Genomic DNA, 17979 nt, shown 5'->3' with positions numbered 1-17979 from the left:
GTAGAGTGATACAGCCAGTGTAATTAGTTCTATCTCATGGCACATGCCTGAAAGTGAATTGTCTTTTAAGGTGACTTATCCCTCTACACAGATGGAACAGGGAACATACAGCAATGTGTAGTGCAAAGCAATCTCAAACACCTGTCTGTTTCTTCAAAGAACACCACCCCTGGTTGTAATTATGTCATTATAGGAACAGTTTGCGCATCTCTTTAATGTTATTGCAGTGGTGATTTCTTGGCTTTGGGGTGATTGAAGCAGTGGAAGGGTTGAATTGTATCATGCCTTTTTGTGTATCGTTTTGATCATCTGTAGTGTGGCTGTAATGTTCTACAGAGCTCTTTAAATAGTAACAGAATAAATCTAAGCTTGGATCAACAGTATTGTTTTATAATCTGCTTTCTTTTTTTTTTTTTTCCATCAGTATGCAATTTGGTACTGTATGGAGAAGCAGGATGCAGGGAAGGGGTACAGAAGATTGCTGGCAGGCAGATTTATAACAGTGCTATATTGATTTCACTTGTGTATTTCCTATTTTTCGCATCTACACCATTTTGCTTTTTCAAGCTGTTCAAATGTTGCACATATATTATGTAGGAGAACAGTAAAAGCTGCACCAACTTGTATGCTTTTGTGGAGCTTAGCAATGCTACAATCTCATACTTGATTAATATTTTTTTTTTTTTTATGTAATTGTGGGGTGGGTTTGCATGTTCCGTTGTTCTTTGTTTCACAGGTACATTTTAAAATGTCTTTCCATAGCTAACTGTGCACCACCGTGCCAAAATGGAGGGATGTGTCTGCGACCTCAGCTCTGTGTGTGTAAGCCAGGAACAAAAGGCAATTCCTGTGAGGATACAGTCATGCAAGACACAACTTCTACTGGAGGCCGGAGCCCTCCTGTTGTTCCCCCGTGGCCCATCCCCCAGCAAGCTGCCCAGCAGGCCTTCTCCCAGAAGGTGCAGGTCCCACCAAAGGTTGGTCCTATGACTCAGATGGCATTCACCATCAAGCAGAAGCCTCCTGTTGGATTACCTCAGCAAATGCAACCACAGTAAGTGTTTTGTTTTTAAATTTATTTTCTCTTTCAAAAGAGGTCCAGTATTGTACATCTATAAAATATTGTTCTTTGCAAATTGGAAATGTGACTATTGTAGAAGAATTCTTTTTCTTCTGCCTCCAGACTTTATATTATTTTGATTAGCTGAAATACTTCAAGCGAGTCTGAAATTTCTCTGCCTATAATGTTGCTTTTTTTTGAATATGCACGGTTTGCTTCAGGACTGCATGTGATATGGGAGGAGAGGGAATACACAGGAGTCTGGTGATCAAATTGAATGTTGGCAGTTTTAGGTGTCTGCAGCAGCTACTATTCCTTCAGCTTCAGAGGCAAAAAGTGTATCCCTCCTGTAACAGGTGTTACTTTTGGGTAGCTATAAGCAGGATACAGCTATTTTGTTTCTAGCCATGAGAGCAAGATTCTTGGGACTGGGAGTTAAACTGTGTATTCCCATGTCCAGAATTATAAAAAATAATTATTAAAAAAGCCTGAGGCCAGAATGGCAGTGTAAGGTTACAATAGACTTCACTGAAGTAGTTACATGCTCCTAATAAAATATCCCTCTCCAAGCTGCTTCTCAGAGTAGAGATCACTGGACACTGCCAACAGTGGCTAGTGCTTTCAGGTTGCCTCTTTGTTGGATTCCTACCTCCTAAACTTATCCAGTTCCTTTTGTGGGTGTTCCAACTTGTGCTGCTATGGAGTCATAAGGAAAAACAGCTTAATACATGTCATGTAATAGGAAGAGGGAACTTAACTGATTTCCGCTGGGGTTCTTAACCTCTTTTCAGTGTGTAATTTGAGAAATTTAGAAGGTGGAGCAGAGTGGGCTTTAAGAACAAATGGATTCAGAGCTGTGGGACAGAGAAATTGCCACCTGATTTCGTTTTTTTTTTTTTTTTTTAAGTGCTCTGGGCCCAGTTTAGCTCTATCAGAGAAAGGGTGTTATTGGCGTCACAAATATGAAGGGGATATTACCACTAAAATCATCAGACTTTTCACTGCTCCCTTTCATACAGACCCAGCAGGGCTACTAATCCTCAGCACCTGGCTTCTCTGCTTTGCTCCACAAAGCTCTGTAGCAAATCATTTCAAAGAAGCTGGGCAATTCCTTTCTTATCAGTACTTATTTTTGTGTGCCTTCCTCCCTCTTTTTCCATCTGCATAGAAGTATTCTCAAGGATCTCTTCCTTCTGTTGTGAGAAGGGCAAATTGCCCAAGTCGGGTAGTAAAATGTACTTTAATTAAAGAAAAATGTTGTTTCTTCTTGCCTGAAAAAAAAAAATCTGCCCTTTACCACGTATTCTGAAATGACACTGAGGAGAAGCTTATGGATATTTGCAGTGAAGACTTATCTGCTATTATTGATGGATATTCTGAGTTCAGGGATAAAGTATTCATTGCATATGAAGAAAGGAGATAATAAATTCATACTTGTCTTTACTCATGTAGATCACCAGGCTATGACTTTCAGTTTTTCTAGAGAGCCATCGCCCTTGCAAGCTGCAAAGTGTCATGCTTTACCAAAATCTCTGTTACTGCTCGCATGGGACAATGTTCCAGATACAAAGGAGAGCTGACTTTAGGCTTAAGAAACCATTATCTGTTATCCAGAGAGCCTCTGTACACTGCCACAAGCAGTGCTAATTCGTGTGAACTTAGTTAATATGACTCTTGTTAACCTAAGGATTTTCTCCTAGATTTAGAGAGACTTTTTAAAAGTAAATGGGAGTTTATGCTGGTTTTTGAAATCACATGAAGATCAATCATTTTCATGCGGTTTAATAGTGGAATGGGAGAAAGAAAAATCGAGTCTTCAGAGGTATGAGAAATCCAGCCTACAACCTTAGAGGGAGACAGAGAGGAAATGCGCTGTTTGACAGACCATTCACACGAGACAAAAAGTTGCATGTTTAGATATAACTGTTGTAATCGGTGCTAGCAGTGGCTATGTAGACTAATATAATTTCAGGGCTGAAAGAGAACTGAGGTCAGTTCTCTACCCTTAGTGCAGAGCATAGTCTAATTTGTACTTCAGTTCCTGCTTTGAATATCATGTGGTTTTTCTGTTCTGTATGCTGCTCAAATCTTTTTGGAATAGCTTTTACCTGTTCTCAATCTTAGAAACCTATGCACGGCTATGGCAGGAGTAAAACTATTGGCTGTGGGTGCTGTTAATACAGTAATCTGAACACTGCTGCTATGCTGAGTTGCCAAGGCCTGGTAAGAGCCAGAGCAGAACCCAACCTGGAACACCAAAATAAGCTCCTATAGTAGACTTGTCTCTACAGCACTTTTGTTTTACTATTCGCTATCAGTTTTTGTTTTTCTGTGCAACTTTTCTAGCAACTCATTGAGATACATTTTAATGACTGTTTATGGCATTACAGTAGCTATGATATTCAGGAAAATAGGAACTCCGCATTTCTTCTTAGAGATCTCTTTTCGAAGAACAGGGTGCTGAACAGAAGGAAACCTGGAGAGAGATTAATTTCCTGGAATATCTTGGATTTAGAACACAGGCATTGCCATAGCCCTGGGCTGGGGATGGATGTTATCAGGTACAAGGTCTCATCTTTGAAGAATGTTAGCAGAAGATGTGGACGGCTGTAATTGAAAACAAATGGTGCCGTGGAAACAAAGGTCTGCTTTTTATTGAAACCTGTTGGTAATTCTGATCTCAATAACAGATTTGCTTTGTGGTCCTGAATTGCTGTGATAGCTCTCGAGTAACTCTGAGCATCCCCTTCACTTCTCCTCTCACATGTTGGCAGCAGCATAGCCCCAGCAGTTTGATTTTCTGTGTTTACCAGCTGTGGGAGCAAAAAATAATGGATGGGGGAGGAAGGGGGAGTGGAGCCTTTTTTTTTTTTTTTTTTTTCTTTAAGCTTTCCATTATGGTGTCCAAAATAAGATGCATCAAGCTCAGTAATATACTGAAGTGTCTGCGTTGTATTTTTCCTTCAGCCAATAGCAGCCTCTTTGTAGAGACAAGTTAATGGGATTGTGAAGTGGTAATGAAAGTTTGAGTTGGCTTCTGCACTGGACCAAGGTCATCAAAGGAGAGGTAGATGTATAGCCTTTAGGTGACAGTGTTGGGATTATCAGTGTGTCTGACGCATCTAGAAATACTCTATGAAAAGTCTGCTTCAAACTTGTATTCCTGGGCTACTGGGTTTGGTTTCATGCTATTACAGGCAAGTACCAATGTGAGATCAATATGAACTTAAATTAATAACAAAACCCGAGAGAAGAATAGAGCATACTGTTGTAACCTTACCAAGATTGCCAATGGAGGACACTTGTAACTGAAAAATGAATGAGTTCTTTTTATAGTTTGTTCATAAGTTATGGACTTGTGTAGATAAATCTAGATGCTATTGACTTCACATTGTACGAACTCTTGGCTGAGTTTTACTGCAAAATGTAAGTCAGCTTTTTTACTTATTCCATTTCCTGTCCTGTGTATTACAGTTGTTTCTTTGTCTATATGTAATTATTTTTAAACAGTGAGATTTTAAGATTGGTTTACAAGGTTGACAACCAGGTGAAGATTTCAGGAATCACTTCTCCAGTCTTTTCTTTTTTTTTTTTTTTTAAGGTTAACAGCTAGTGATAGTAATTAATTCTAGAGGACATCAGTTTACATCTCTGTTAGGACTGTTCTTTGTACTAAAGGTATTAAAGTAGTACAGACTAAGTGAAACTTCACTGTTTTCTATTCAGAAGAGCCCTGCTCTTAAACTTGACTGCAAGATGTGCTTGAAAATAGCTTATTGAATCTCGTTTTGACAAGAGGTTGAACTATTGTCTGAAAAGACTGGCTCTTTACAAACAAACCTTTTCTTTTTGAGGGATGGCATGGGACTTTGGAGTAGCGTTCAGTTTGGAAGAACAGATGTATTCATGTTGGAAGTGACTTCTGGAGGCTGTCTGGTCCAACCTTATGCTTAAAGCAGGTTTGCATTGTTAAGCTTTGAGTAGTTCTGGGGTTTCAAGGCTGGAGATTTCATAGTATCTCTGGGCTCCTACTGCAGTATTTGGCCTTCCTCAGGGTTAAAATAAACAAAAATGCCACCACCAAAAAGATCTCTATCTAGTTGAAATTTTTATTGTTACACTTCGTGGTTTTGTGTCTGCTTCTAAAGTCTGTCTCTGTCTTCTCTGTGAGTTCTCAAGAGGCAGTTGTAAATAGTAACATCATCCCCTAGAGCTGCACAAATGCAGTTCTCTCTTCTCATGCAATCTGTATTCCAGTTCTTGGCAGTTCTGGTGGACTCATTCCACTGTGTCAGTATCTTTCTTGATTTGGAAAGCCCCAGACTGGATATAGTACTTGTGATGTGGTCTTGCAAGTGCCAAATAGAGGTGAATAATATTCCTTTGACCTGCTGGCTGTGCTGTTGCTGGTGCAGTCCAATACATATGATTGGTGTTCTTTGCTGTCGGGGCATGCTGCTGACGTGAGTTCAGCTTGTCCACCAAGACCCTGAATCCTTTTGTCCAAAGCTGCTTTCCAGCAATTTCACCTCCAAATCTGTAATTTTCCCTAGGGTAGTTGCATCTCAGCGCTTTGTGTGCCTTTGAACTTGTGAGCCTGTCAGAATCCCCCAGCCCTCTGGTTCAACAGCCATTTCCTCCAGATTGAAATTGTGCGCATAGTTGTGGACGCTGTGTTTTTTTCCCCTTGTATGGGTCATTAATAAAGATGCTGAACAGCACTGGTCCCAGTATCGATATCTAAGGAAAATAGCTAGTTAATCACTTTGCCTCCTGCCTATTGGGTTTTATGATTGATTACTGTCTTTTCAGTCAGGAAGTACTTGCAGCTCTTTCCCCTACTTTGTAATCCATTTTACCCATATTTAACCAAATTTTCCACAAGGTTAGAACAGGAGACTGTTGAAGGCCTTACTAAAGTCTGGCTTACAAAAATTAATCACACTTTCAGGCACTGAGCTAGCTGTCTCATCACAGAAGGCAAACAAAAACCAAAACAACTTTAAGCTAAAACTAGAATGTCCTCTTTTGGCTGCATATATTCTAAAAGCTGTAGTTCAGTTGTATTTACTCTGTGATATTGTTTCCTTTTGAAGCCAAGAACTCATATACATTACCCTTGCTTTCTTCAGGAGATGATGTGTCTTCTCTTGGGGTACGTGAGGAAGCTGGAAAGGATTGAACTGTAATTCCAGTGTTGATATGATATCTTTAAAAGTCCAGTTTTTTTTTTCTTCAGGGCAAGATAATTCTGTATTAGTGTTCTTGCGGCTTTTTTCCTTGGTGCAAGTCAGCTTTTGATATGTTCACTTAAGCACACACATATATTCTGACTGAAAAATATAACAAACTGGAGGATACTGACTGTACAGAAGGTCCTGAACAAATCTGTGGTTTAGAGCCACTACTGTTCTTTTTAGGTACAATCATAGGAAGTAACCTTAATCTTCAGAGCCTTTGTCATGGGCTGCTAGTTTCTGTACTCCTATAGCCCAGTGCTGTGACTGTTTGATTTAGTATAAGGAAAAACATATATATTTAAATCCTTTGAATTCAGATCAGCACATGTGCTTTACAACACTGGTGAATTGCTACTTCTCAGATTTTGAAACTTAACTCAAATGATCAGAAAAGAGATTTATCTATCAGTTCTGGCACCCACTATTTGTGTCACAAAGCGGTGCAAGACTTGTGCTATGTCTTCAGTTAAGCTGATGGCTGCATCCCTTCAGGACTTTCTAACATGTAATGACCTCACTGTTTTCTTATTAGGGTTTCACTAACACTAGGTGGCTCCACGAGGAATAAGGAAAATTCAGTTTCTGTCACAAGCTATCCAGCGTGAATTCTAAGATGTGTTTGCACAGTGCTTTGTGTGAGAGAACTGCTCCAAAGAAGCGTAGTGTGCTCTTGAAGGCATTCTGAAACACTTTCTTCTTCATGAACTTGAAAAGCATGTTTATATAGTCTACTTATCCAAGCTGCTCTATAAGGCATATTGCTTTTGAGATAGTTGTTGTGCTCCTTCTTCCAGGAGTCTCATCAAATGGAACATATCCTACACAAGGTAGACTTAACTTTTAAATTGACTTTAAAAACACTGAGTTGCTTTCATTTGAGTGGTACTGCAAAACATCCACACTAATGTATATTATTAATTGCAAATGGATTTAATGAGTAGTCTAAAGTATTATTTTGTTGGTGTGAACTGGCTGGTATGTGATCTTCTAGTGTGGCTTTTCCACTTTAATTGTGCCACTATTAATTTATTTTTTCCATTTATTATGGAATTATTTCAGGAGATTTTGGCAAACAATATGTGATTTAGTACTTAACAGTCACTAAAACTGTTGGAACCTTCATATATTCAGAGCTTCTTTCATGTATCTTGTTGGGGGCTTGAAGATGCCTGAATTTTTTTGAGTAGGTGGCAGCATGTTTTCTGTTCTAGTAAGAGGTATTTACTTGATTGAGGTGTTTTTTATGCCAATTTGAGTTGGCGTAAAGCTTTTAAAATGTACAAGAAAGCTACTTGGAAGTAACTTTTCTTGGAGCACATATGATTGATTAAGCTAATGGGAATTCTTTTCATGTCACTTTTATTGCCTCTATATGCAGCTGCAGGATTGGTTCTCAGGAGAGTGATTCACAAAACTAATGTCCATTGTTAAAATACATCTGTAATTTCTAAAAGAAGAAAATCAAATTGAGGATAAGGTTTCTTACTGGTCTGAACCAGAGAAATAGTATTTGACAGTATTCTGTCTTTTAAAAAATGGTTTTTGTTTGTGGATTTTTTTTTGTGTGTGTGTTAAAATAATCAATGAATCAGTGGTATTTTGAACTTTGAGAAAGCGCTTTGTTCTTAGTATCAGAAATCTTGCTTGTTTTTTGATCTTCAGCCCTTTAAAAATTAACTGTGGGTATCACCTCATTTTCTTATTTTTTTTTGTCTTGGGTATTAGTATAACTCGGTATTGTCTAAACATGTGGCTTATGTTGAGAGTTCATTTTTAATAACCTTATTAAACAGATAGCAAAGACATAAGGAGCCCCCCCTCCAGGAACTTTAGTGATCTTACCATTTTACTCTTGTATCAGATAACTAGATATTTCAAGCATTTTCATTCAGAGAATGATGTGGGCTGACCTCAGACAAAGACAGACATATTTTCAAGATTGAGCCTGTCTGATTAATTACAAATGCCTCATTGATTTCTCATCTATGAATAGCTTGCTTGCCTCACGATTTAGGATCCCCAAGAGAGACATGCTTCATCTCTAGTAAACTCATTTTCTTCTTCACTGCTATAGTCTGAAAACTTTTTTTTCACTGTGAGGCAGTGTCTACTTTGCCTAAACTTCATGAATGTTTTCTATGATTTATATACATCCTTGTTCAATGAATTCCTCCCAGGAATCTAAAACTGCTGGATTCAGTTCAGTGTGTAATCAGTTGCTAATGTAACCACTACTAGGAAGGGTTTATTACTTGTGTCATCCTAAGTTGAATTTTCAAATGTTACTGCTCATCAGTATATGGCAAGGGACAGATATATTTTTTTAAATTTCTATTGAAGACATGATCATAGATTCTGAAGAACACGACAGCTGGAGGAAACAAGATCTTCTATTGCTGTTCAGACATAAGCTGAAGCATTTTACCAGCTAGTTTTCTACTAGAGGGGTCTGCAGTAAATCTTGTTTGTCTCCCCCTCTAGCTAATTTTTTCCAAGTTATCTTGTAGGGCCTATAACATCACTTGGTGATATTAAAAGGAATTCTTTTTTTCCAATTTGGAGCATCTTTTACCACAGCACCCAGACTTTTGGGGCATTTTATAAGCTGTTTAAAAACAATTTAAAGAAAATACTGTTTATGGTTGCTTTGTGTTTTCTGTTATTAAAGAGACTACTAAAAACATAATTCTGTATGCACTGTGTCAGGCTAATGAGTTTCAAAAGCATAAGTCTTGAAAGGAAGGCTAGACAATACTAGTACATATTATGTCATTGGGCAGTAGGTGGCAAGCTTTGCTTTTCCTTCTACTTAAGTTTTATTTTCATGTTGCACAATGCCAGAATTTTGAAAAGAGTGGTTTGAATTCACTGGAATATGTCATTTATTGGCAACAGATTTTTTTTTTCTAGCATCTATGTTCATTGTGTGTAATTGTTTTTCTATTGAATGCTGAAGTGAAACCTTCTTTCTTCAAATGGCAGATGAATACAAATCAATATGTGAGCTCTATTGTATTCTCTTATGGCTTCAGCAGAAAGATTATTAACATAAAAATTACAAACAAATGAATTGCAGTCACAGTCAGCTTCATGTTATTTGATCCCTGCGCTTCTCCTGTTTAACTTCTAGGTAGTGTGCTACAGATATGAGGTGCTCTAATCAACACTGTCCCCCTTTCAAAATGTTTTCTCAGAATGACACCTAGGCTTCTAGTTCTGTAACTAGTGGCTAAGAAGGAAAATTACTGATGTGCAGTTTTTCCTGGTATGTTTAGTGCCTCCCTCGTGAATTGCTACCCTGAGATTGCTGTCCTCACAAAACTCAGCCTGTTCTGCTGGTGTGTTGTGTTGGTCTTGGGGGTAGTAAAGCGACAGCAAAGCGCATAGCTGAAACTGTGGGTGTGTAGAGGAGGAAGTGACTGATGCTTGTACTTTGCTGTGGATTGCCATTGATGCCCCATTTCTGTTAAGGCTTCTTGGTTTGAACCCATCACATGGTTTAGTATGGATTAGCAGCCAGCTGTGCATCTGTACCAAAGATACAGGGGGCTCAACACCTCTTCTCCTGTGCAGTTCTTCCAAGCCATTGTCCAGCTTAGACATTCTCTCCTGTTTTCCAGGATAAATTTACCTGTTATAAAAGTTTTTGTTGTTGTTGTTTGGTTGGTTTTTTTTTGTTTGGTTGGTTTTTTTTTGTTTGGTTGGTTTTTTTTTGTTTTTTTTTTTTTTTTTTTTTGTTTCCCTGTAGTGGGTAGGTTGGAGCTCTTATTGCTTTGCTCTGTATATGTTTTTGTGATTTTGTTCACGAGTAAATTAAAAAAAATAATAAAAATGGTGGCACCCCCTCACATTTTTTCTCTGTCTCCCCTTCCCACACACATAATTTATAATAATCTTTTTCTGAGAATAATTAGCTGTGTTGAATCGTTGAATTTTCTTGATTCCCAAACTTAAACATAAGGATATAGGTGATGATATAATTATGTCATTGTAGAAATTACAAAACAGTGATTTACAGGTGTTTTGGTTTGGTTTTTTTTTTTCCATCAGAGGTTTCTGCACAGGGGTCTCATTATGTAAATGGCAGCTCCATGAGTTTATATTTTACTGTAAGGCTTTGTGTCCTTACATTGTCTATGATGAAGATCAGAAGTGTAGCATTTGGGGCTAAAAGGTGGATCAGCTGTAATTTGAAGGTATAGTTGATTTAATTGCTGTGGTAACAGTAGGCATACGTGAAGGATCCTTGGCATCAACTAAAAGTGAAACCCAAGTCTTTTGAGACCATTCTGATACTGCAGCTATTTTCACTTCTGTAGTCTTTGGCAGTGCTATTGATGTATATGTGCTAGAACAAGAACTGGTTCAAAGGTAGTTACTCATCTCTTTCCATTGCCAGGCATTGAGTCAGCCCTCAAGAGCACCACCATTCATCATTCTAGAGGAATGTAGTCATTGGGTTGAAAGAGCTGAAGTCACTGTTTAGTTGAAATAGCTGGTCTCCATCAGGATTGAAATAATTTCAGTTCTTGGAGATGGTTTTGTGATGAGAGTGATATCAGTCTTAGTCCTGGTGTCCTTTTTGAACTGTGCTGGCACATATTTTAATACTCTTGGCCATGCAGAGTTGGAATGCTTATAAAGGCAACTCTGCAAGTTTCTATTGTGATCTTTCGGCCTATTCTTTAGCTTTCTAATAACTGGAGCACAAACACAGAGCCTTTTGTTCAGCTCTCTCAAGTGAAGCAGTTTCTGTCTGTAAGCTAAAGGATAGTTTGTAGTTAACTCTGTTGGACTTAATTTTTATGTTACTGAGATTGTAACAGAGTTGGGTCTAAGTGGAGTGTTGGACCATGGCCTTACTAGGTATTGTGTGAAAAGTAGACAAAACCAACACTGTTACAAAATAGGCTGGCTATCTGATAGGTTAATTGGTCTCAACTTGGTATGAGAAGTGTGCAGCTGATGGTGAAAAACTGCCTTTTGTGTTGTGGTTGACAAAGCCTGGTCTCTTGTCCCAGCTTCCTTGTAAGACTTTTTAGATCTGAACGTTTGTGAATTTGACCACTCAATTATCCTTTCAATAGTCCTTCCAGGTTATCCTTGTTTTTCTGGTGGGTAGAGACCAATATGCTGCTGAAAGGTCACTGCACATATAGTGTACTTCACATGGCAAGGTGTTTTCTAGCTCCGGTTCATCAAAAGGAGTCTGCTGAACTTTTGGTGTGACTAAACTTGTGGCCAGAAAGATTTCAACCTGTATCCACCAGAAAAATAAACACATATTTGAAGTAATCTTGAAAGGATAAATTACTGCCATCATGAGGTTCAGCTGCACAGTCATACAGTTTGGATTATTACAGTTCCTGAGATGGCACTGCCTAACTGCTATCTGCTTAACTGATACTTACTTGTACTGTATTGTCATTAAAGAAAAATAAATGGCCGTGGGGAAACCTGGTGATTAACTGTTGCTCATCTTCTCTTTCTTTTTGGGAAGTCTTCTCCTCTCTCTTGGAGCTCTTCATCTTTGACTCAATTTCTTCTTGTGTGTATTTGGCCTGTGTGATCCTTGCACTGTAATTTCTGCCATGCTTTGTATTTTTGCAGCATTTTGCACAGCAAGGCTGGAATCCTCGTTGGAGGTTTACTTTGTAGTAGTATTCTGAAGTGGTAAATGTTTAATGGAAACAAAGAGCAGATAAAACTCTCCCTTTTCTGTGTTTTAAAAAGTTTAGAACTGCAACCACTGTTAGTCATTGTGCTTGCTTGTAAATGGTTTCAAATAGCTTTTTCTTAGAACAGCCATTTTAAAGTTATTCATAGTAAACAAGGTTGTTCTAAGAAATGATTGAGCTTACAATTGTTTAAAAAGTAGCTATGGAAACTAGCTGATGAGTCTCAATTTTAAAATGAGAGTTCTTTGCTTTCATTGGCTGTGTTCCCTTCTTGGGAATGTCATACTTCCTTCATGTGCACTCTGCAACATTTTCAACTAATTCATTTTTATTTATATGGGCAAAATATTCATCCTTAGTAAGATACATTGAAGTCTGTTGTGTGGTGTTGTTGTTGTCTAAGCTATACAATCATGAAAAGAATCTTTCTGTTCCAACGTAGAAATGTGAAAATCCACTCCTTTCTAAGTCTGGCAAAAGAAAGCTTCCTTCTTGAAACAAGACCAAGTGTGCCAAATTTCGGCTTGAGTCTCATAAGCTGATGGATTCTTCTCAGCAAATGTTAAAAAGCATGTCCAGAATGCTCAACAGTTAGGAACTTGGGTTTAGAGGGGCAGAGTTTAGTAGGCACGATTTTCAGTTTGTTAGATTGCACTGTAGACAGGGTTCCTCTTAAGACCATTTTACGTAGATTACAGCATTTAAAAAGTATTTGAATAGTCTTGTTTGCTTATTATTAAAAATAATAATGGGGGGAGATATCTGGTCTGAAAGTAAGAGACCAAAGAGGTAATAAAGAAATGTGTGGTAATAACCAGCTTTTCTATTCAGTATTTGGCTGTACTGTTGTAGATAGAAAATTCTGTGGGAATGTGTGTGAAATGTCTTTCTTCCCACAAGAAAGATTCAAAGTCAAAGTTCCTTTCAGATGCCAAGAGGAGTAGATTGTAGGTCTCTGCTTAATAGTTGTCAAGTTGTTTGAGATATTGAGCTTGGTGTGGCTTTGCTAAGTTTGCATCTCTTGATAATATTTATGAAGTTCTAAAATATGAGTGACTCATATCGGAAGTACTTCATGTTCTGATTATACAGAACATAATGCAGCTTTCTGAAAGATCTTTTCAAAACTTTTCCAACTGTATAGAAGGCACTATGTATGTGTTTTTAAATCTTCAGCTTCTTAAAATGATAGTGTTTGCTATAGAGTGCCTAGTTTTAGAGCTTTTGAGAGTACCTAGACCAAGCTGTCAGGAAATGTTTCAGTTGTACCTTGAAACGCATGCAGTTGGTCATAGTTATGGTATCTACTGTGGTTAGGTACCTCAGATTGTTAGTTTCGCATTTGGTTGTGCAGTGTGCTACCATGATGTTCTTTGGAAAATACATCATTTTAATTGCCAAACTTATTACACAGAGTTGAATTTTATAATAGAGGTGTGTATTACTTCCAGTGTCAGCTTCCAGCTTTTCTGTTCCTACTTGTCCTGCATTCTGAGAAAAGGGCAGGGAGCAATACTCCCACCTGGCTTGCACGGTTTAAGTCACATGCAAGTGTTCTACAGTCCATTTGTTATAATCTTCTCTATTGATTTAGATCACAGACTTAAGTAAAATAAAATGACCAGATTTTGCAGGCAGACTGACAAAAAATGCTGATTTTTTTTCAGAGAGTCTTAGTTCATAGAAACTACAGTTGTGAAATCAAGTGATCAGTAGGCTGGAAATGTATATTATTCTTGATTATTTTTAAAGTTAGGAATTAGACACTAGGAACTACACTGCAGAGACTCATACAACGTACGGTAGGGGGTGAAAACTATGGGTTGTTGTACAATAAGATGCAGAAGAGAATGCAAGAATACTTTAAGGTCTTTTCAAAGGATGCAAATATTTTCAATATCCAGGTGATAAAACTGTAGAATCATAAAATGGTTTGAGTTGAAATGGAGTTTAAGATCATATAGTTCTAACCCCTTGCTGTAGGCAGGGATGCCTCCCTCTAGGCCAGGTTTCTTGCAGCCCCATCCAGGCTGATCTTGAGAATGCCTTCAGGGAGGGGCCCAGTGGGGTGGATGCCTCATTAAAGAAATTCCTCCTAATACCTAGTCAAAATCTCCTCCAGTTTCCCCATGTTCTATCCCTATGTGCCCTTATAAAAAGTCACTCCCCAGCTTTCCTGCAAGTCCCCTTTGGATATTGGAAGTCTGGTATAAGGTCTTCAAGCCTTCTTTTCTCCAGTCTGAAGAGCTTTGACTCTGTCAGCCTGTCCCTGTTGGACCTGCTCCAACAGTTCCGTGTCCTTGTTGTGTTGGTGGCCCCAGAACTGGATGCAGGATTGCAGGTGGGCTTTCACAAAAGCAGAGTAGGGAGGCAGCATCATTTCCCTCATCCTGCTGGTCACACTTCTCTTGGTGCAACCCAGGATGTCATTGGCTTTCTGATCACTGCCAGCTCATGTTGAGTCTTTCATCAACTGATGCCCCCAAATCCTTCTCCTCAGGGCTCCAAAATAGTTGAGAACTTGTAACAGAGAAGAACTCACACTGATCTTTCTGTCTTGTGGGTTCTGTGGTATTCGTCTTCTTTCTTAGAACTTGTCCTCCTCTTAGATACAGACCTTCTCTCAGAAATACAAATAAGGAAGGAGGAAAAAATAGTACTGAACTTACTTCACAACTTCTCATAGTCTCAATTTGAATTTGATCACCTCCCTACCCCTTCCCCTGATTTACATGCACAGACAGGATATGTGAAATCTCTAGGGTTTGTGCTCTCATTTGTAAGGCTGGTGACGACCATCCTTCATGTTACAAATTTGGTCTGATGAAACTATTAAGCTGTGCCTTCAAGGAAGCTGAGAGCAGAGAGGAGGAAAATCCAAGTCCGTTCTTTCTCATCTGCTTCCCAGTGATAATGCTTTTTGGACACAGATATGAGAGCTGCAGGCTGGGGAAGCCAGACCTACCAGCATTATGCAAGGATTCAGCTGATGTGGTCTATCACATGATGGCTCTATCCCAGCATGAGAAGAAAGGAGTGATTTAGTGTAATGTTTCCTGCAATCAGAGGCACTGTTTGAAATAAAGCTATTCTCCCTGTTTACACTGGTCTTATTCTCCGTGGTCTTGCTGGTCTTTGCTTCTCTTTTGTAAGATTAGTTTCTTCTCTAGGCTCTGTGGCAAAAGATGTGGACCTTTCAAGGTTAAGCTTTCAAGCATTTCTTTTTTTTTTTTTTTTTTTTTTTTTTTTTTAAATTGAACTTGATATTTCTTCATGGTGTCTTGCTTACTGTTGTGTATATGTGTTACAGGTGTTGGTGGGGGTGGGAGTGAATGTACTTAAAGCTAACACATGCAAACCTATAAATCTATACATCTATATCTAGGTATATCTAAGCCTTTTGAGCTAAGGCTGCCCATTATGTCACAGGAGAAATTTGGTGGCTGATACAGAGGGGAAGTTGATCAATGTACCAGTCCAACTTGACATGCTTCCCGTGGAAGTTGGGCTACAGATTTGGGATGGAACAGCCACATTTCTCCCAGCAGAACTGATCTCATGATGGAAGGCTGCCTGACCAACAAGTACTGAGGGGAGCTACTAGCACTTCTGCATCTTCTAATAAGCTGAAAAGAGGACAGAATCAGCACCTTACTCACTTGTGTCTGTGAGTGCATGTAGGAGAGCTGACAGTGTTTGTATATTCCTGGTTATGTTGTATGTCTGGTATGCCTGTAAACCTGAATTGACAGAAGAGGACTGAGGCATTTAAAGAAACTAAGCCCAAAGTAGCATTTGAAGAGCTGGACATAGACAGCAACTGCTACATATTTCTCCCTTCTTTCAAAAGGATTGTTAGGCTCAGGGATTCTGTATAATTATTCATTGTTATTGTTGGTGACATATAGGGGTAGGAACCTACAGTATTTGTTGCTGGAGTCAGCATCTCTTATGAGTGAGAACTGCTAAGGGGCTATGAAGGTGTTAAGAAATATCATCTACAAGAATGTTTCAGTGTTGGAAGTGGGAAATATGCACTTTGAATAATCATCAATAAAGGTGGCTAAGAGACCTGGAAGCATACAGTGGTGTTAGATTTGCAGTTGTATCCACGACTTTTTGAAGTTTTATTAAGATAAAGAGTAAATTGCTTTATGTCAAACTAAGGGATGCAGAGTTCTTCGGGCTTTTTGGATGTGATGCATAGCATAAGCCTCAAAAAGGTCTATCTGTCACAAGTGCTAGTTTCCAAAAGTTGTGTGGACCACATTCCACAGGGCTGCTGGAGATGTGTAATTTGCAAGCCAGCTGACACCACAGAATGAGTTGTGATTCATGGTTCTCAACATATAAGCTTTTATCAGGGTGATCTTGTGGTAGTGGTTTATTTTGCTGTTATTTCTCCCATGACAGATTATCTAATTAGGTTGTTTGCTATATGTCTGTGTCCTAGTATGTATGATCATTCAGTCTGTCTGTAGTTGTAATGCATATTGGCCAATACAGAAGAGATTATTTGCAATATTTGCATGGTTTTTGATGGTAAGTTGTCAAGCTGACAAACCTGTCTTTCAGATGCTAGCTAAAATGATATTTTTGAACTGATGAGGTTGTAGATTTGCATTACACATCTGAATTGTTTCATAATAATTTCTGTAAATGTTTGCTTTTCCCAAGTATTTTTTCTAGTAATCGTGAGAGCATAAATAGTATGCTATAAGCACCTCTTATAAAAGAAAAAAAAAAAACCAACAGAAAAACAAAAGCCAACATATACCCCTAAACTTTTAGGTGTCAATTAAAATCTAGTTTCATGCTTCTAACTGGCAGTGGTGTTGCAGTAAGTTTTTATAAGCTCATATATATGTGTGCCTGTGGTATTATTTACTTAACATATTTATTTTTCATTTGATTGTTCATGTAGTTCACTAAGCAGTATGCTATTTCCAGATGCACAGTCTATGTTTCCTGGCTTACTGAGCAGTCACTGCGTGCTTTAAGATAATTTAAGTTAGTTTAACGTGTTTAGGAGCTCAAGCATGTATTTCTTTGAAGTCATTAATGAGGAAAAATGAAAAGAACAGACACCGCAGACACCTCAGTACCAAAGCACGTGAATTAAAAGAACGTGAAGAGAAACTGCTAAATTGAGCCCTGAGGTTATGATTTCAAACACCTTATAACCTGTCCTTTTCATAGTTCAGACTTGCTGGAATGACAGTATTCATCTTTCATTTTGATGAAGTCCCTTATGCAACACAGGGGGAAAAAAGTACTGTGAAATGTGGTTTGCCTTATGCCAGTGTATTATACAAACCTGCAAGTCACAAACTTCAGCATCTTAAAGTACATGCAGCAGTAAGGCCTGTGAGCCAGAGTTAAGGATCTGGGGCAGGATCAGAAAGAAGGCATGTAAGGGAAGCAAAATCTGAAATGCAGAGAAAAAGAAGCAAAGTGAATTTTTGAGGAGTAATCGGAGACATCCTTAAAAACCAGAGGAATGCCTCACAGACTTCAAATTTACCTACTGCAAATAGGAAAACAAGCTATTCCTAGACCTCTGGAATGCAGTCTGGGCTTTCAGTCACAGTATTTCTTATTTTATTTTTTTTTTAAAGTAGGCAAAGTGGTTTAGAATAGGAGATCAAGTTCTTCCAGACACTGTTGGTTCAGATGTATGTCAGAAATTCTTCATAGCTGCTTTCTTGCAAGCTGACTTGAGCTGTAGTTGGACTTCTTTTTATAAAAAAGGAATTTGATTGTTTCTGTATACTTTATCCCTGTGTTGATCGCAGGCTGAAGTCGGGGATACAGTGTTCTTTAAGTTTGTTCGTATTTCACTGCATTCCAGGGTGGCAAATGCAAGTTTAGGGAACTAGAATGAGGAAGGAAGAGAAATCTTTACGTTGCTTTCTAACGCTGCTTAAAGGCAGCTCCATGTAGCATGTACAGTTTTTAAATCCAAAGATTCAAAGGTGCATTTAGCAATTAACAAAGCCCT

General features: G+C 38.5%; 1 protein-coding gene across 12 annotated transcripts in view; it reads left to right on the top strand.

The window, feature by feature from the left end:
• The window catches only part of LTBP1 (latent transforming growth factor beta binding protein 1), a 164943-nt gene that overhangs the window by 14333 nt on the left and 132631 nt on the right, over window positions 1-17979 (top strand). For all 12 annotated transcript variants that reach the window (XM_085543230.1, XM_085543233.1, XM_015857700.3 and 9 more), the window contains exon 3: window positions 763-1054. In XM_085543230.1, coding sequence (XP_085399356.1) covers window positions 763-1054 — 292 coding nt within the window. The remainder of the gene's footprint in view (window positions 1-762; window positions 1055-17979) is intronic.

The sequence above is a fragment of the Coturnix japonica genome, chromosome 3, assembly GCF_054131305.1.
Source record: "Coturnix japonica strain WE chromosome 3, WE-NBRP24, whole genome shotgun sequence".
Classification (NCBI taxonomy): Eukaryota; Metazoa; Chordata; class Aves; order Galliformes; family Phasianidae; genus Coturnix; species Coturnix japonica.
The sequence above is the reverse complement of the archived record's forward strand: the minus strand, read 5'-3'. Positions and strand labels throughout refer to the sequence as shown.